This window comes from Ranitomeya variabilis, chromosome 2 (genome assembly GCF_051348905.1).
Source record: "Ranitomeya variabilis isolate aRanVar5 chromosome 2, aRanVar5.hap1, whole genome shotgun sequence".
Classification (NCBI taxonomy): Eukaryota; Metazoa; Chordata; class Amphibia; order Anura; family Dendrobatidae; genus Ranitomeya; species Ranitomeya variabilis.
The window spans coordinates 230,094,880-230,113,615 of NC_135233.1; the positions used below are offsets into that span (position 1 = coordinate 230,094,880).

General features: G+C 46.3%; 1 protein-coding gene across 2 annotated transcripts in view; it reads right to left on the bottom strand.

Annotated features, from left to right (window-relative positions):
- Nucleotides 1–4,631: 4,631 nt before the first annotated feature.
- FGD1 (FYVE, RhoGEF and PH domain containing 1) overlaps nt 4,632–18,736 on the bottom strand; it is a 122,621-nt gene continuing 108,516 nt past the window's right edge. For both annotated transcript variants that reach the window (XM_077283916.1, XM_077283917.1), the window contains exons 8-18: nt 18,381–18,519; nt 14,325–14,383; nt 13,932–14,078; nt 12,200–12,292; nt 11,938–12,017; nt 11,268–11,298; nt 11,004–11,105; nt 10,754–10,879; nt 9,982–10,140; nt 9,565–9,708; nt 4,632–7,688 (exon numbers count right to left, since the gene is read on the bottom strand). In XM_077283916.1, coding sequence (XP_077140031.1) covers nt 7,422–7,688; nt 9,565–9,708; nt 9,982–10,140; nt 10,754–10,879; nt 11,004–11,105; nt 11,268–11,298; nt 11,938–12,017; nt 12,200–12,292; nt 13,932–14,078; nt 14,325–14,383; nt 18,381–18,519 — 1,347 coding nt within the window. In that variant the 3' untranslated portion in view covers nt 4,632–7,421. The remainder of the gene's footprint in view (nt 7,689–9,564; nt 9,709–9,981; nt 10,141–10,753; nt 10,880–11,003; nt 11,106–11,267; nt 11,299–11,937; nt 12,018–12,199; nt 12,293–13,931; nt 14,079–14,324; nt 14,384–18,380; nt 18,520–18,736) is intronic.

The following is an 18,736-nucleotide window of genomic DNA, read 5'->3' on the forward strand; positions in this document are numbered from 1 at the left end:
GAATTGTATTTTTGTTTTTTTTCCCCCTCATTTCTCAGTGTTAGGGCTGTCCCACACGTCCAGATAATTCCGGTACCGGAATAAATCGGTACCGGAGTTATCCGTGTCCGTGTGCCTGGGAACTCACGGAGGCCATACGTGCGGCACACGTGTGCCGCCCGTATGGCGAGTGGGTACCACACGGAGCGTGTGGTACCCACTCTGCATGGTGCTGAAGCTGCGATTCATATCCTCTCTGCAGTAGCGTTTGCTGCAGAGAAAATATGAAGAATAGTGTTAAAAATAAAGATTTAGGTGTCCGCCGCCCCCCCACCCCCTGTGCGCCCCCCCCACTGGTCAGAAAATACTTACCCGGGTCCCCCGTCGGCTGTCGCTCCTTCCTGGTCTGGCCGCGGCTTCTCCTGCATGCGGTCACGTGGGGCCGATCATTTACAGTCATGAATATGTGGCTCCACCTCCCATAGGGCACGTGACCGCATACAGTAAGCCGCGGCCAGACCAGGAAGGAGCGAGGGAGCGGGTGAGTATTTTCTGACCAGCGGGGGGGGGCGCACAGGGGGCGGGGGGGCGGCGGACACATGGATCTTTATTTTTAACACTATTCTTCATATTTTCTCAACAGCAAACGCTGCTGGAGAGAAGATATGAATCGCGGCTTCAGCACCATGTGGGGGGACAGCGCTTACTGTAGCGCTGTCTCCTGCACGCACACGGACCCCAGACGGAGAATGTCCATGTGAGGTCCGTGTTTTACGCGGACCCATTGACTCTATTGGGTCCGTGTAAAACGTGCGCTCCCACGAACACTGACATGTCTCCGTGTTTGGCACACGGAGACACGGTCCGCAAAAAATCAATGACATCTGAACAGATGCATTGATTTTTATGGGTCTACGTGTGTCAGTGTCTCCGGTACGTGAGGAAACTGTCACCTCACGTACCGGAGCCACTGACGTGTGAAACCGGCCTTAAAATGTCGGTGTCACCCAAAACTACTTGTCCCTCAGAAAACAAGCCCTCGTACAGCCTTGTGGACTGAAGGACAGAAACGTTATGGCTCTATGAAAAGAAAATGGGAATGTCAGTAAGGGGTTAAAAGGGCGAAAAACATGACCACCGATCGTGTGGATAGTATATATTTCTCAGTGATTGCTGGGACCTCGGCGAGCACTAGGACGGGGGTCCTTAATCTTTCTGCTCCGTTGGATGGAGGGTGCACCATTGGATTGACAGGGATGGCCAAGAACAGCTCGGCTTACTCCAGCAGTCCTATAGGTATTGAATGCAATGGTGGTCCTAATGCAAGACCATCTCTTTTTATATAAGCTCCTCCATATCTGGCCCATTGTGATTGATGAAGCCCCCAGCCATGATAAATGTATCACCTTCTAAGAAAAGCTTTGTTACCAAACACGTCCCATAGACAAGAGTGGACGATCGCCTCATTTCCCCTAGATGCTGTGTACATCTCCTTTGGGTTACTGGGATCTCTGTTACTAACGTTTGTGATCTGTGTGTTTTTCTTTTTCATACAATCTGTATGTTAAGTCTATTGACACGTTTTAGTTTCTGGTGATTCCCCACCTCTGCCACGATTTACCATGGATTATACCAGGAGGCTTATAAGCCGAACTGTCAGCAGATTTCACTATACAAGCTGCACACTTTATTACATAGATCATAGACCTGATGATGCTGGTGTGCTTTAATTTTATATTCAAAATGGTCCGTATACTCCTGATATATAATCCTCGTGAGTTTTTTCAGCTACAGAATGACAGCTCTCATGAGCCCAAATGTATCTAACCTTGGCCAATCCTGCCTGGCTGCAGCTTGTATTGAGCAGTGTGAGATCTCAGCAGGGAGGAGGGACACTGAGGACCTTTCAATCAGAGTAGGTAGGCAGAAGCTTAGCAGGAAGGAAGAGACTGAGGAGTTGTCAAGGCTAGGTGGGCAGATTCATCAGGGAAGAGGGGTGTTGAGCTTTTAAGCTAGGTGGGTGGGGTTTCAGCACTGAGGAGCTGTCACTTAGTCTAGGTGGGCAGAGATACAGGGAGGAGGGACACTGCCCACTTAGCCTGATTGACAACTGTGTCCCTCCTCTCTGCTGAACTCTGCCCGCTTAGCCTAAGGAATGGACAATAAGACTATGTGCACACGTTGCGGATTTTGCTGTGGATCCGCAGCAGTTTTCCATGAGTTTACTGTGCCATGTAAAGAAACCGCTGTACCCATACTGCGGAAAAAAACGTGTGGAAACGCAGCGGTTTACATTCCGCAGCATGTCAATTCTTTGTGCGGATTCCGCAGCAGTTTACACCTGCTCCATAATAGGAATCCGCAGGTAAAATGCAGTGCCATTTACCTGCAGATTTCTCAAATCCGCTGCGGAAAAATCCGCAGACCTCAAAAATACGTGTGCACATAGCCTTAGAGTTCAGCAGGGAGGAGGGTCACTGAGGAGCTAAAATTTTTCAAGAGGGACAAAGAGGAGATTGAGTTTCCATTTTCATAATGGATAATGCAGTTATTATGAAATAGATTTTAAAAGTAAATACACCGGCCTCAGCAGTACTAATGCGTGGTGTTTTTTTTTTTTTTTTTTAATATATGCAGTTTGTATTGTAAAACCAAACCTGGTTACATCAGCTTTAAATGAAGCCCGTAGGGTTCTCCGCTTTATAGGATCCTAAATAAGTGACATTGTGAGATGATCCATGGCTCAAGTATCCCACCGGTTAGAGATGTTCTATAAGGTTCTCTCGCTTGTGCCGCTATGATATGTACATGTGCCGCTCCCTGTATGCCGGGTAAGCGCGGCAGTGATGTACTGTTCATGGGAAGGATTGTGTCCATCATATTTAGGAAACAATTGGCCCCGACAGGAGGTCTCTCTAGGGTTGTGTAAGAGGCAGAAGGCGCTGCCGCAGATGCTGCAGCAGCTCTTGGGTGACAGTTACATTGATGTAAGTGGATCTACAATGCACTTACTTAGCTTCTTCAGCAGACAGTATATAATTGAACAACTCACCAGAGGACGGCACAATTGGGGCATCATCAATAATGGATGCGTCCGCCGCCTGAAGATTCACTGAGGAATAATGATTGTGATGAGCTGTATGTGTTGGAGTTATTCATCCCTTCTGCGTTGGAGGACTATAGTCTGCACAATAAAAACCATCACTCCTTTATCTCCCCAACTTGAGTAAATCTTCAGTTTTGTATTGATTTGACTATTTTGATATTTAAAGGGGTACTCCCCATCAAGACATTTTACTGTCCATTACACCAAGTGTGCATGCAGCTGCTTTAATAACGCCCATATATAAGAAAAAAATACAGAATATGTCCACATCTGGCACCATACAGAAAGAATGATGCTGCAGTCCCCCTATAGCATCCCATTGGTATGACATTTTGGATTTGTTTTTTCTTTTTAGAAAGAATATGGATTGAGAATCTACAAGTGTGAATGAGATGTTTTATTTATACGGATGGGCACTAATAAGGACTGAATGGTCACAAAGATGGTTCAATAATAAACTTACAATTGCATGCAGCCACCACTAGGGGGAGCTTTATGAAAGTAAAGTTTAATTTTTATACACTTGTCTTCAGTGAGCTCCCCCTGGTGGTGGACAAAGAATTATAGTTTTATTATATGACCATATGGATAGATGGAATGAGATTAGCAGCTGGGTGTGTATAACAGTCAGCGTCTGCCTCTAACAGCAGCACCCGGAGTGGCTCTGATTGCATCTGTTTAATTAAATTTTACCAGCGCTTACTTCGGCATCCATTGCTCTACCAGCACCATCACCTTCACTAAAAAATGTAATTAAATGCTATCAAAAATATCTATGTACCCCAAAATAGTATAAAGAAAAGCCCTCACTATTCCTTTCGTAGGCATAAGAAAAAAATGTTATGGATTCCAGAAAGTGGCACGAATGTTTGGTTTTACTTTTTTTTTTTTTTATTGTTTTTAACAAGTTTCATTATTTGTGGAGGGAAAAAAAAAAAGAAAACCTTTAAACAAAAATGATTTGTTGTAACTGTTTTTTTTTTAAGGACTCAATAGTACAGGTGAAAATAAGCAACTTTGTAATATATTTTATCAGAGAAATCCTCCTCCTCCCAGACTGATAATTCATTCTCAATGTACAGGCAAAATGTGTCTTCACTGAATACAGATTTTCCCATTACTGAGATAGGAGATGACAGTCGGTGCTGATAACATTCTATGGAGAACTGTAACTGTGGTTTAGCAGAATGTTTGTGTCTTCCTCTAGCTCCTCCCTCCTCCATAGAATTTTACAAGCACCAAAAGTCATCTCTGTCTGTAGTGGGGAATTCTGTCTTCACTGAATACAGATTTTACCACTGAATTGAGAGTGAAAGATCAGTGCAGGAGGGAACAGAAGCAGATTCCTCCGAGAAGATATATTACAAAGTTGCTTCTTTTCACTTGTGCTATTGATGAAAGTGACGATTACACTGGGCTCACTTAGAAAAATAAATGCAGTATGGACGTGGGATCTTCTCTTGTGCTGCACCTGGGATGGATTGGGTTAGTGCATGTTCTGTTAGCGGAGGAGTTGTGCTTGTCGGATGCCGCAGAAAACGTTGCATGATGCTCAGCCAACTTTTATTAAATAATTTCTACAGAAAGAACACAGACAGACTGGTTGCAATAAACAGACTGTATTGAACGGACAGAACATATCTCCAGCACGGGGTGGGGTGGGGGAGGGTACGTTTCATACAAACTTCCCCAGTGGCCTGCCACCAATGTCATACCTCCACCCAACAGCTGACATAGATCGGAAGCGGAGCGGCGTGGAGAGACGTCCATACTGGCAGCACATGTGGCATCACAGCACGGAGGGGCATTCACAGGGCGGCGAGAGGGGATAGAAAATACGCAAACAAAAATTGTATTGTCGAGACTTGTCAGTAGGAACACCAGAAACAGACAGATTTGCTACATATCTGCTTTCCTGTGACAAATTGACTCAAATCAGTCCAATTCCTCCCGATCGTGTGATATTCGGGTAAAATTTGGCACAATTCATAGGTAAATGTGTTGTTTCTTGGCACAAATCATTGTGTAAATAAAAACTGAGCACAGTTGTAGTTGGTTTTGGTTCTCTGGGTTCATTGGTAAGAACGGGAAATCTAAACTTCAAGCGGAGCATGCACAGGCCCTAAAATGTGACCATAGGAACACACCGATGACATTGCCGCTCTGCCAGTGAAAGGGTTTATCCTTCCGGTGCCATAAACATTTGATGTTTTTCCTTTCCGTTGGGCTGACAAAGCCTTAAAGGGGATCAGTCACCGGATTTCACAATACAGACTGCATAAATTTATCAAAAAGCTGACGAAGCCGGTGTATGTACTTTGAAAATATCCGTTTCGGAATGAATGTATGTAATAAAATTAGCATAATATGATTCTGGCTAGGACTGGACTTATGAAATGTTCATTTGAATATCAAGATGACTGGGGTAAAGCTTTCAAAAAAAGATGATATTCTCAAAGTAAGTACACTGGTTTCATCAGATCAAAGATTTTTTTTAAATAATGCATGCAGTTTCAACTGTGAAATCTGGTGACAGATCCACTTTAACACGATGGAGATAAGTGGTCCCCGGTGTTGACCAGTAGCTGCGTATCCCCACTCCACGATTGGTGAAATCGATTTTCGTTTTATCCCCCTATAAGCCACATATCTTTTGGAAATTTTACAGTTGACACCTGTATGATTGGTTCCAATCACAGCAAAATATCCCCCTACCCTCGCCCCCATAAAAAAAAGCAAATATCTTTGCTAGGATGCCAAAAACTAGGTATAATACAGAATACTTTGGGTTTTGGTAATGCCAGACCGCATGGTGGAAGGTGCATCCCTGATTCACGTCGGCACACGTTTCAGTTTAGGTTTCGGGTGGTGACTATTTCTGTTCAGCTTTATGTAATGGCGGCTAGGCTGAGATAGTCGACCGGTGCCACGTAGGGACTGATTTGTCATTATCGCATTGGCTGAATGTGAAGGCAGTGGCATGTGGGCAATGACAAGTGCTGGGGGGGGCTTGCAGAAGTATTAGAGAAGTTTTCCCTTAGGCCGGCTTAACATGTCATAGCCCTAGTTAGGACCACGATGCCCGAACCAACCACAAGCCTCCCGAGAACAGGAGACCCAAGGCCGGACCAAACATCGCTGTCCGTACTTAGACCTTGAATGTCAGATGTGTGAAATCAGCATTCATAGCGGATGGTAGAGTTGGCACGATTTTTTCTCTCCCAATAATGGGCGTCTGGTAAAGGAAAGGTCAGATGGTCATCATTCTCGGGCCTCTTTCTATGGACCTGTGTCGCCTTATGGTCTGGAGACTGTAGCTACAAATTACAGCCTTGTTCCTCATTCAGATGGCCATAACATAGTCACATTTTAGCATCCGTATTACTGTGCTCAATGTGGTGGCACCGCAGTATCATAGTTATTTATGAAGCCTTCTGGCCCATAGGGTTTGAATCTCGGGGGCCCAAATTTACATGTACGACGCGTTTAGCCTTTGTAGGATTGGGTAAAATATTCCCTCTCTACTAATGTCAGTAACCAGTGATCTTCATCCGTATACTACCCCCCTTATGGCGTGATATATACAAACGGACTTGGGATAGGGGCATGCTGTAGGAGGATGTGGGATAACGAGGGGCGATTTATATGGCACTGTACACACCTGTGCTATTAAGCGTTTCCTCCATTTTATGGCACTTTTGTTAGAAATCCCAGCATCTACTGGCTTCTTTACACCCTGCCACTATTCTTCCTCCTCTCTCCTACCATAAGGACTCGCTCATAGAGGCAATGTGAGCATGGAGGCTGGAATGATGATGATAAAAAACCTTTTTCTTTTTTTAAAAAAAAAGGAACCTAAGGTCCCAGAATGAGCGAAAGAACAACTTAAAAAAAGTGTTGCTAAATAATAAAATAATTATAATACATATTTAAAAAACAAAAGAAAAGAGAAAGTGCCGGTGATGGGTTTGAGTAGGAAAGAAGTTCAAGAGTGCGGAAGCATCTGGTGACCTAGGAAGGAAGTGTAAATGGGTCAATCCAGCCATCCGACTGCTTCCTATGGGTATGATGATGGGTCGGTCCAGCCCCATCCTTCTCGGCTAGCCCACAAGAGGTTAAGTTCGTCACTGATCCTCTGGGGTCTAGCGGTTTAGCTTTCATTTCGGGTACTTTGTAGAATATAGAAGTACTATGGGTGAGTCCAGCCCTCCCCACGTGAACCAAGAATCTGGCCCCACACTCGTAAGATTCCCCTGTTGACGATGAACGGATAAGTCATGTTTCCTCCCTACGTAAGGTCCTATAAGTAGTAGGGGGATTTGTAGTGGATCAATCCTCAAGTGTCTCCTAGAGGGTCCCCAGTCCCATCGTTCTCTTCCTCGGCCTCGAGAAGTAAGTCTTTGCAGCTGTAGTCTTCCCCTCGGCCGGCTCGGGACAACGCGTTCACCCAACGACGTTGCAGCTCCTCGGCTTCTGGGCTGAAGTAGAAGCTGAGCTGGCTCTGACTGATCTTGAAGACGTGTTTGCGGTCCGAGCGCTCACATTGTTCTGTGGGGGTCACTTCGAAGCCAATTAATGGGATGCTTCGCTGAGCCTTCACGTCCTGTTAGACAGAAGAGAATCAATAACCTAGAAGTATCCAGACACACAGAGAGCAGAGAGATTAAGACTAGATTATGTGTGTCCCGTCAGAGTAAAATGCATGCGGCTCTTATGGGAACATGACACCTCTATAATACGAGCGCAGGAAAGCAAGCGTGTACAGGGGTGAGAAGAAAAGTGGCTTCTCCTGGGGGCATGATACCACCTAACTGCAGGGATGAGTGACGCGATCCCAGACTGGTACAGGTACATGAGCGCCAGCATTAAACAATGTTTTGGTACACACTGCAGCAACACTTTAGTGTAATAAAGGCAGCATTAAAATGCTATAGGGGTAAATCCCTTGAAAAGGGTTATTTGAGGATAGGAAAAAAAGAAAAATGTTACACTCTTAGGTCACAGCAGCGGAGCTTCTACTACGCATGCTCTACTCCTGGGTCACAGCAGTGGAGCTCCTGCCCAAGCTCCGCCTCTAGGCCACAACAGCGAAGCTCCTACTGCCCAAGCTCCGCCTCTAGGCCACAACAGCAAAGCTCCTACTGCCCAAGCTCCGCCTCTAGGCCACAGCAGCGAAGCTCCTACTGCCCAAGCTCCGCCTCTAGGCCACAACAGCAAAGCTCCTACTGCCCAAGCTCCGCCTCTAGGCCACAGCAGCGAAGCTCCTACTGCCCAAGCTCCGCCTCTAGGCCACAGCAGCGAAGCTCCTACTGCCCAAGCTCCGCTTCTAGGTCACAGCAGCGAAGCTCCTACTGCCCAAGCTCCGCTTCTAGGTCACAGCAGCGAAGCTCCTACTGCCCAAGCTCCGCTTCTAGGTCACAGCAGCGAAGCTCCTACTGCCCAAGCTCCGCCTCTAGGCCACAGCAGCGAAGCTCCTACTGCCCAAGCTCCGCCTCTAGGCCACAGCAGCGAAGCTCCTCCTGCCCAAGCTCCGCCTCTAGGCCACAGCAGCGAAGCTCCTCCTGCCCAAGCTCCGCCTCTAGGCCACAGCAGCGAAGCTCCTACTGCCCAAGCTCCGCCTCTAGGCCACAACAGCGAAGCTCCTACTGCCCAAGCTCCGCCTCTAGGCCACAACAGCGAAGCTCCTACTGCCCAAGCTCCGCCTCTAGGCCACAGCAGCGAAGCTCCTACTGCCCAAGCTCCGCCTCTAGACCACAGCAGCGAAGATCCTCCTGACCAAGCTCTGCCTCTAGGCCACAGCAGCGAAGCTCCTCCTGACCAAGCTCCGCCTCTAGGCCACAGCAGCGAAACTCCTACTGCCCAAGATCCGCCTCTATGCCACAGCAGCGAAGCTCCTACTGCCCAAGCTCCGCTTCTAGGTCACAGCAGCGGAGCTCCTATTGCCCACACTCCTCTCATAGGTCGTAGTGGAGCTCTGACTGCCCACGCTTCGCTCTGAGGTCGCAGCAGAGCTCCTACTGATCATGATTCACTTATAGGTCTCAGCAGCCGAGCTCCTCCTGCCTAAGCTTCGCTCTGAGGTCACAGCAGCGGAGCTCCAACTGCCCACTCTCCGGTCCTATCAATTAAGGCTATGTGCACACGTTCAAGATTTGTAATAGAAAATTCTGCTGCAAATCCTCATGTGTTGGTGGGAAAAATGCTGTGCAAAATTCGTACTTATTTTTCTATTTAATTGAACCCCTGAAAAAAAATTGGCTCATTTCGGTTTGTCTTTAAGTTAGAAAATTAAATCTACAAATGTTACGAGCCGGTGTGGATTTATACCACTTGTTGTTAACTACATCTAGACTTTTTTTTCCATCAGCTCTGAAAAGTGAGAGAAGCCACAAATCTGGGGGGTGACTTTTCTATGCCATAAAGATGGCACAAATGCCATGATATACGCACCAGCTGCGCTCCGTCCACATTATACTGACCTGGGGGGCACCGTAGATGTAGAGCACCAGGGGCTCATTCTGCGGGATGACAAACCAGCCCTTGTGCCAGCTCTTGGCTCCCTTCTCCATATAATACATATAACTACACATGACGCTGTGCTCCGCCACCACCGATGCCTGTTTCTGTGGGTAGAGAAATATATAATAATTCGGCATGTTCAATATTTATTAGCATAGGAAATGAGCGGGTTTGTCTTAGCAGATATATGCTGGGGGGCCATGTAATACCACTTTGGCAATGCAGTTGTTGGAGAAATGAGCAGCGACTCGATCTTGGGAGTGTGGGGGAGGACGATCGAGTTGCAAGAATGCCAACAGAATAAGTCAACAGACCAAATGGCTAAAAGCACAGATGACAGTGAAAACTCAGCAGGGTCACCATACTGAGGAGCGTACCTCCAGGATAGACTTCCTCCGTTGTGGCGTATGGGCATTGTACCCCGGGCTGGACGTAGAACCGTGCAGGGCCCCGTAACAGTCTATGCAAACGCGATTTGTTCGGTTATTGTCATAGACTAGTCGGGCGCGAAACTCTGAGCACTTCCCACAAACGACCTGTAAAATAAGCAGCAGCAAATGGAACGTTAACGGTAAGAAATGAACTGCAGTGTAAAGCAGGCATACGCTAACCAAGATGGTAATCTCAGAAGCAGATATACACAACTACAGAGTGGGAAAAGATGGAGTTAATGGGGCCAGGGAAATCGGAAAGTGACCAAAAATGGAGAGGTTCCCATGGGAATTATTTATTAGAGAGGCCGTAATGTATAATTCATTGTCTGCAGATCAGGATGTTACTTAGCAATGCAAGCTGCCTGGTAAGGGGGGAGTTTAGCAGGGAAATTAGAGCTCCCACTCTCCATACTGAATGAAGAAAGACGAGTATATGGTGCTGCTTTCCCTAATGTGTCATATTTGTCCATGAAGATGAACGCATGGGTATATGCTGGACTCCACGAGGTTCAGAGCGCTTTCCAATCTTTTTTTTTCCTGCTTGCAACTACTTTCTCCACTAGAGGGAGCTCATTGTGTACTAATACAAAAGGATGCCATTGATGTCAATGAGAGCTGAATAAAGACGTGTTCTGTTCCACCTTGTGGTGGATAATGGTAACGATGGAGGACTTAGTAGTATTATGTATGGGGACTTATGCAGCAGAGAACTTACATGTCCACATGCTTTGCAGTGGTGCCTCCTTTTGGTTATGGAATTGAAAGCTTCTTGGCATTTCATGCACATCGTCACCTCTTTCTCCCGGATCGGAGTTGGGGCTCGCTTGCCCAAGTCTGTGTTCTGCAAGACAAACAGAATTGAATGATTTACCGGCCACTCCTGTAATACCATCACGTAGTTTAGTATAATGTCATATGACCTGTAGTGACCCGATGCCCCCATCGCCTCTCATGTGAATAGTTACCGGTGAGTTTGGAGGGGTCTCTTCATCTTCCCGATGGGTTGAGTATAGCAGTTTGTAAGTCTCCATTGTCTGCTCATGGCGACTCATCGTAGCTTCAATCGCCTATGAGATATAACAGACATTTCAGTATTTCCAAACCTGGAAGTGAAGGGCACGCTGCATCAACCTATGTGTGCGCCCATATGCTGCCCACAGGCCGATGGCGATACGTGACCCAACAAACACGAAGCTATAACTCAATGGCTATATGGAAGATAATCTCACCTGGATCCAGTCTTTTTTCTCTTCTTCAGTTCTACAAAAAAAAAGTTATATTTAATTTTTTTTTTTTTTAAATGCCAAAAAGTGGCCGACAAAATAGTGCAATGCCCAGATGGTGCAGAACGTACAGCCTGGGCCGTATTAGTGACACCTGTCGTACAGATCTGTCTCACAGCACCCATATCTTGGTATGGGCTTACGTCTTAGCCCCATATCCCCTGATTTTATTCTATGATGTATGGGGGATTTTTGGCCGTTGCATGTCCATTGGAGAATATGATGCCCTGTGGAGTGTCCATGGTCCTGCAATATGTGGCATGGGGCTGAGGCGCTGCACTGCAGACAGCACTGGCTTTAATGGGGACACAGCAATGGAATTCAATACTTGCTGATTTGTCTCTCGCTAGATTACAGCTGATTGTCTTAGGAATCCGACATATCTACAAGGTCACTGTGTGTAGTAGGAATATGGCAGGGGGCAAAGAGTAACTCTTCTGCACTCAGGGCTCTTAGTAGATGCAGGGCAGGACTGGAAGTCTGTGCTCCACCAGAAGGACAATGTAGCCTGGACTAAGAAACAGGTACAGTCCACAGTGGACAACCCCTTTAATACTGAGCCTGTAATCTGGGTCACAAAGCTTACAATCTACTCTTACCACTTGTAATACCCTACCTGGCCTGCAGCTCCAGGGAGCGCTGTTTCCCAGACACTAAGAACGTCCTGGTGAGGTTGGGACTGCTGCTGTGCTTCAGCTATGGAGAGAAGACCACATGGAAGAAATACTGAAAATGCGGAGGGGAATGTTCACACTGAGATCTCTGGAGTGGAAACTTGGGAGTTTACGCTCAGTTTCCACTCCAAAAAGTCATCAAAAAGACTCAGTGCACGCATGCCCCAAGAGCAATGTACCGCCATGTACATATCACACACTCACCTCCATCCCCTCCACATCAATCCTCGCCCGCACGCTGTATTTCTGACCAATGAGACGCAGCTTAGGAACGCAGTACAGCAAGCGGTCATTGAACTGCGGAAAGGAAAAATGGGATGTACTTAGAATTAGCGGTGTCTGCTAATTTGGGAAACATATCCAACTGTTCTCAGTTATATCTGGCTTTTGGCGATTCCTGATTTGCAGAATTATGTATAAAGGCACAGGACCATTGGTTTATTTGCTTCCTACTGCAATCCTGTGGCTAAACTACAACTCTCATCAGGCCCAGACAGAGTTTTAGTTCTGCCATCATTTTTTTATGTTTGGTCAGTTAACACTTCTCCGATTTCTCCCATTCGATAATCGTGGTTAGAGCTCAGACTGACCGTGGGTCTCCTGATGTATATATAAGAGTGATGGACTGCTCTGCTGCGTTCCTACCCCTGAAGACAACAATCGCGCTGTGTGTACAGTGTCATGCGGTTCTATGTGTGATGTGAATAGTGATGAGCGTCTTTTATATTGTCTGAAGGTAATAAGTAATGTAAAGTGTTAATGTACAATGTGAGTAGTGCATAGTGCAGGGTAAGCGCAGGGTTAGACTTGGGATAATATAGTACTGTTTATTTAGTTAAGTGGCTTAGCAACGGTGTAGGAAAACAGGTTTAGTCTATAGGATAGGTTATGGTTAATGGATAGAACTAGCCCAGTGGGTGAGGACTAGTGTTAGTAAAAAGTGGGCACTTTCTGGTAGAGACTCAGATAAGGAAATGCAGTGACAAAGTCAAGTTCAAGTACAGTGGGCTGCTAGGGCCAGCATGTACCTATCGTTCAAGGCAGTGGGAGGCCATACTGATGTCCCCTGTGGACATTCCAGTAACGTCCGGAGCCTAGAGCCCGGTCCAGGTACTAGGGAGAGCACCTGGTCTTCTGACTTACAGAGGTCGGTGGAAGTGGAACCGCGCGAAGGGCAGGTGGCTGCTCCCAGGTGCATTGCTGAAATGGACAGGATATTCCTGAGGCTGACAGAGTCAGTAGGCTTAGGGGCAGTCCAGGATGAACGAGTGGTAGGGCTGAAGATACATTGTACTACAAAAGTAAGAACTATGAAGTGTTGTGTCCTATCCCACATGCTACAATCTGATAAACTTGAACTGACTAGGAAACGTTTGCTTGTTGCAATGAGCTTGGTTTCCCCTGAGTTGTGTGCGGTGGCTCCTGAGGATGGAGGCCTGGAGACAGCGCACAAGTTAGGCTGCCGTCACACTAGCAGTATTTGGTCAGTATTTTACATCAGTATTTGGAAGCCAAAACCAGGAGTGGGTGATAAATGCAGAAGTGGAGCATATGTTTCTATTATACTTTTCCTCTAATTGTTCCACTCCTGGTTCTGGTTTTGGCTTACAAATACTGATGTAAAATACTGACCAAATACTGCTAGTGTGACGGCAGCCTTAGTGTGATGCACCCCACACCCTACAGCACACTGGGACTGGGACACTTTTCCTGTAAAATGCCAGAGCATAACCGGTCGGCAGCTCGGTCATGACTACAGCTCTTGACAACTTTATATATAGATATAGGAGGCTGTTGAATTCGGGTCAGGAGATCCACGACCCCTGCAGACATCGTGCTCTGTATTCTGACTGTGAAAGTCGGCCGTGTGAAACTGGCATTTAGCCACAGATTAGAGGCAATGATGATCATCCACTGGCCGTGTGTAGACACTCACCAGTATGAGGTATCGGTCCTGGGTGGTCCCGTTCTTTGCTGACAGTTTAAGTATATGCCCCTCTTTGATCAGCTCATTAGTGGGGTTCACAATATCTTCCTCTCCGCCCAAGAGTTCATACACTTTTAAGAGCTTGTGCATCCTTTCCTGTAAGAAGGAGAGAGACGATGTGACAACAGATTTGAGATTTTGGAGCCACTTTGGAACATGGTGGAGGACAGTCCGGAGTCATGATCTGCCCTGGAGAACCCACAGATCTCAGCATCACCATACTACAGGGCACCCATAAGGGGGTGAGGAATTAAATTTGACAAAACCTAAGCATTATGGACTTAATTATTCAAAGGAAACTTTGGAGAAAAGGAGAATATTTTGAAATTATGGATTCCTCACCATTTTTCTTATAGCTGCATTTGAATGCTCAGCTGCAGTGGCAATAAGGTCCAAAGATTCTGTAAGAAAAGAGTGGTCCGTGTTAGATCCTAATCTAAAATAACACCCCCCCCCCCCCCCCAAAAAAAAAAGAAAAAGAGTAATACATATACACTGCAGCCACTGGAGGGCAGTGTGGCTCTGAGAAAAGGTATTACATATTGAATTCACAAGAAAACACAATACACTCCCTCAGTGTTCATAGAGCAGGAGAATTTTAACAAAAGTTAGTGCCCCCCATAATGAAACACTACAAATCCCTGCATGCTGAAGTAACTATCAGGTTTTAGTTTGGTAGAGGGTGCATTTATTTTTTTCAATTGGGAGACGTGGCTAAGCAGCTGCCAGACTTACCTGGTCGGGTCGCTGCTTATCTCGGGAGTTTAGGATTGGGCATGCTGAAATGCAACATGCCTGGTCCATCTTTACCTTGACATTTGCTATCATCAAGCAGTTATGAGACCCTTGTATAGGTTAGATAGTCTGATGACTTTTATTTAATGTAATGTTATTACTCCCCACTATCACATGTCCGACTTTCATGGTCCACGTACAGGCCACGGTACACAGACAGGCTGTTAAGTTTGGGTGTGTTAAGTTTAGGTCAGGAGACTCGCCGCCTGTCCAGGCAAAGCGGTCTGTACACAAGCCATGAATGGCACATGTGTGAAACCGGCCTTATGCTGAGGGCATAAAATGATACGTACGACTAAAAAATGGTAAACCCCTTTAAAGAATGCAAAAAAATTGCTGGTTTCTTTCAAATAGCAGTGAGCTCTATTCACTCCAATAAAGCTGAGTCGCAATACCAGACACAACCTGTAGGAAAGTGTGGCACTGATTCTGGAAAGCAATCAGCCATGTTTTTCTAAGTTCACTTCGCTGGGTTATGTAGTTCCTCAACAACTAAAATTAAAAAAAGCGACTTTTAGGTTTTCTTTAGCAGTTTGGCGGATGGCCAGACCCAGGGCCGTACTGGCCATCGGGCAGTTCTGGCAAATGCCAGAAGGGCCAGTGGCAGTAGTGGGCCACTGCGCCAACTCACCCCCCCACCAGCGCCGCCACATTCAAATATACCGGCGTCTATGACGCCGGTACAGTTGAATGCAATGATGGAGGAGAGAGCATCCGCTGATGCTCCCTCTCCCATCCTTCCCCGCTCTGCCTCTGACATTGCGGGTGCGTGCGCACTCACTGTGTCCCAGGCAGTGCAGCGGCAGCCGCCGAGACAGGAGCAGGGAGCAACGCGGGCACGAGGAGAGGTGAGGAGTGTTTTTTTTTTTTTTTACTGGACCGTGGGGCCATTGTCAGGGGGGGAGAGATGTGGGCTGTGCTGTATACTACTATGTGGGTTGTACTATATACTACTGTGTAGGCTGTGCTGTATACTACTATGTGGGCTGTATACTATTATGTGGGCTGTGCTATATACTACTGTGTGGGCTGTGCTGTATACTATGTGGGCTGTGCTATATACTACTGTGTGGGCTGTGCTGTATTCTATGTGGGCTGTGCCGTATACTACTATGTGGGCTGTGCTATATACTACTGTGTGGGCTGTGCTATATACTACTATGTGGGCTGTGCTATATTCTACTGTGTAGGCTGTGCTGTATACTACTATGTGGGCTGTGCTGTATACTACTATGTGGGCTGTGCTATATACTACTGTGTGGGCTGTGCTATATACTACTGTGTGGGCTGTGCTGTATACTACTATGTGGGCTGTGCTATATACTACTGTGTGGGCTGTGCTGTATACTACTATGTGGGCTGTGCTATATACTACTATGTGGGCTGTGCTGTATACTACGGTGTGGGCAGTGCTGTGTACTACTGTGTGGGCAGTGCTGTGTACTACTGTGTGGGCTGCGCTGTATACTACTATGTCGGCTGCGCTGTATACTACTATGTGGGCTGCGCTATATACTACTGTGTGGGCTGTGCTGTATACTACTGTGTGGGCTGTGCTGTATACTACTATGTGGGCTGTGCTATATACTACTATGTGGGCTGTGCTGTATACTACTGTGTTGGCAGTGCTGTGTACTACTGTGTGGGCAGTGCTGTATACTACTGTGTGGGCTGTGCTATATACTACTATGTAGGCTGTGCTATATACTACTGTGTGGGCTATGCTATATACTACTATGTGGGCTGTGCTATATACTACTATGTGGGCTGTGCTGTATACTACTATGTGGGCTGTGCTGTATACTGCTACGTGGGCTGTGCTGTATACTACTACGTGGGCTGTGCTGTATACTACTGTGTGGGCTGCGCTGTATACTACTGTGTGGGCAGTGCTGTGTACTACTGTGTGGGCAGTGCTGTATACTACTGTGTGGGCTGTGCTATATACTACTATGTAGGCTGTGCTATATACTACTGTGTGGGCTATGCTATATACTACTATGTGGGCTGTGCTATATACTACTATGTGGGCTGTGCTGTATACTACTATGTGGGCTGTGCTGTATACTGCTATGTGGGCTGTGCTGTATACTGCTACGTGGGCTGTGAGGTATACTGCTACGTGGGCTGTGCTGTATACTACTATGTGGGCTGTGCTGTATACTACTGTGTGGGCTGTGCTGTATACTACTGTGTGGGTTGTGCTGTATACTACTGTGTGGGTTGTGCTGTATACTACTGTGTGGGTTGTGCTGTATACTACTACGTGAGCTGTGTTATCTGCTATGCGGGTTGTGATATATACTATGCGAGTTGTGCTATATACTATGCGGGCTTTGCTATATACTATGCGGGTTGTGCTATATACTATGCGGGCTGTGCTATATACTATGCGGGCTTTGCTATATACTGTGGGGGGTATATTATATTCTATGGGGGAGGCTGTGTTATATACTATGGGGGTATATTCTATTCTATGGGGGAGGCTGTGGTATATACTATGGGGGGTACCGTATATTATATTCTATGGGTGAGGCTGTGTTATATACTATGGGGGGCTGCATTATATTCTATGGGGGCTACATTATATATTATGGGGAGGTGGGCTGTATTATATTCTTTGGGGGGCTGTATTAGATTTTATGAGGGATGATTGCATCATACTCTTTGATGGGGCTGCATTATATTCTGTGGGGAGGTGGGCTGTATTATATTCTATTCGGAGCTACATTATATTCTATGGGGGGGCTGTATTTATATTCTTTGAGAGGTGATTGCATCATACTGTATGAGGGGGCTGCATTAAACTATGAGGGGGGCTGCATTATATTCTATGGGGTGGCTGCATTATACTATATGTGGGCTGCATTATACTGTATTGAGGACTATGGGGAATACGTTATACTATATGAAGAACTATGGGGTGCATTATACTATGGGAAGTGTATTGTACTACATGGATGACTATGGCGGTGCATTATACTATATGGAGCACTATGAGGAGTGTATTATGCTATATGGAGGACTGAGCAGTGTATTTTAATATATGGAGGACTATAGGGAGTGTATTATACTATATGGAGGACTGTGGTGCACATTATAATATATGGAAGACTATGGGGTGTATTTTACTAAACAAGTAAAATGCTGCATATTCAGTTTGTTTTTGCTGGAACCAAAATCATTGTTCTCAGCAGCACATCGCAGGTGTAAACTGTAGATGTGCTGCTGATAACATGATACTGTATGGTGATCTGTTAGTGATCTATTAGTGATCGTTCTGTCTCATCATTATTCCTCAGCTGGTGGAAAGAGGCCAGGAAACAAGCGTTGAACAACTTCAGTATTGTTGATCAAACTCATTTAGCGGCCTGAACTCAGCGCTTGTAAATACAACCGAAATGCTTTTGTGTGATGTGCAATATGTTAGCATTTGGGGCCCCATTATAAACTTTGCCTAGGGCCCTGCCTACAAGTGTACAAAGATATTATACAGTCACCATGTGACAAGTGGGCCTGTGTAACTTCAAATGCCAGGGCTGAATTTTAGTCCCAGTCCGGCCCTGGCCAGACCCTCGTTTTGTAGGACATGTACACACATACTTTCTGCATCCGTCCGGTCTCTGGAGTCCTCTGCCAGTTTCTGGAGATAATCCTTGAGCAGAAGCTCATAGCGAGGAATCCTCTGGACAGGCTCCAGCATGTGGTGCTGTAATGTCAAGTTACCGCAGGCCTCCTCCTTCTGAAACACAAAGCAAAGCCCGGACTGAATACAATGTATATACCTATGTGTGTATGTATACAACACCCTGGGGCGATATCTGCATGTATACAGCCCAATATCCCTTCACCAGCACAATATAGTGGCAGCTGAAAGAGGCAGGGCCAGGGAGGCGGCTGGCAGGCTGCAGCCTGTTTTATAATGGTCGTGGCCCATAGGCAAGTTCTAGATTGGCGTT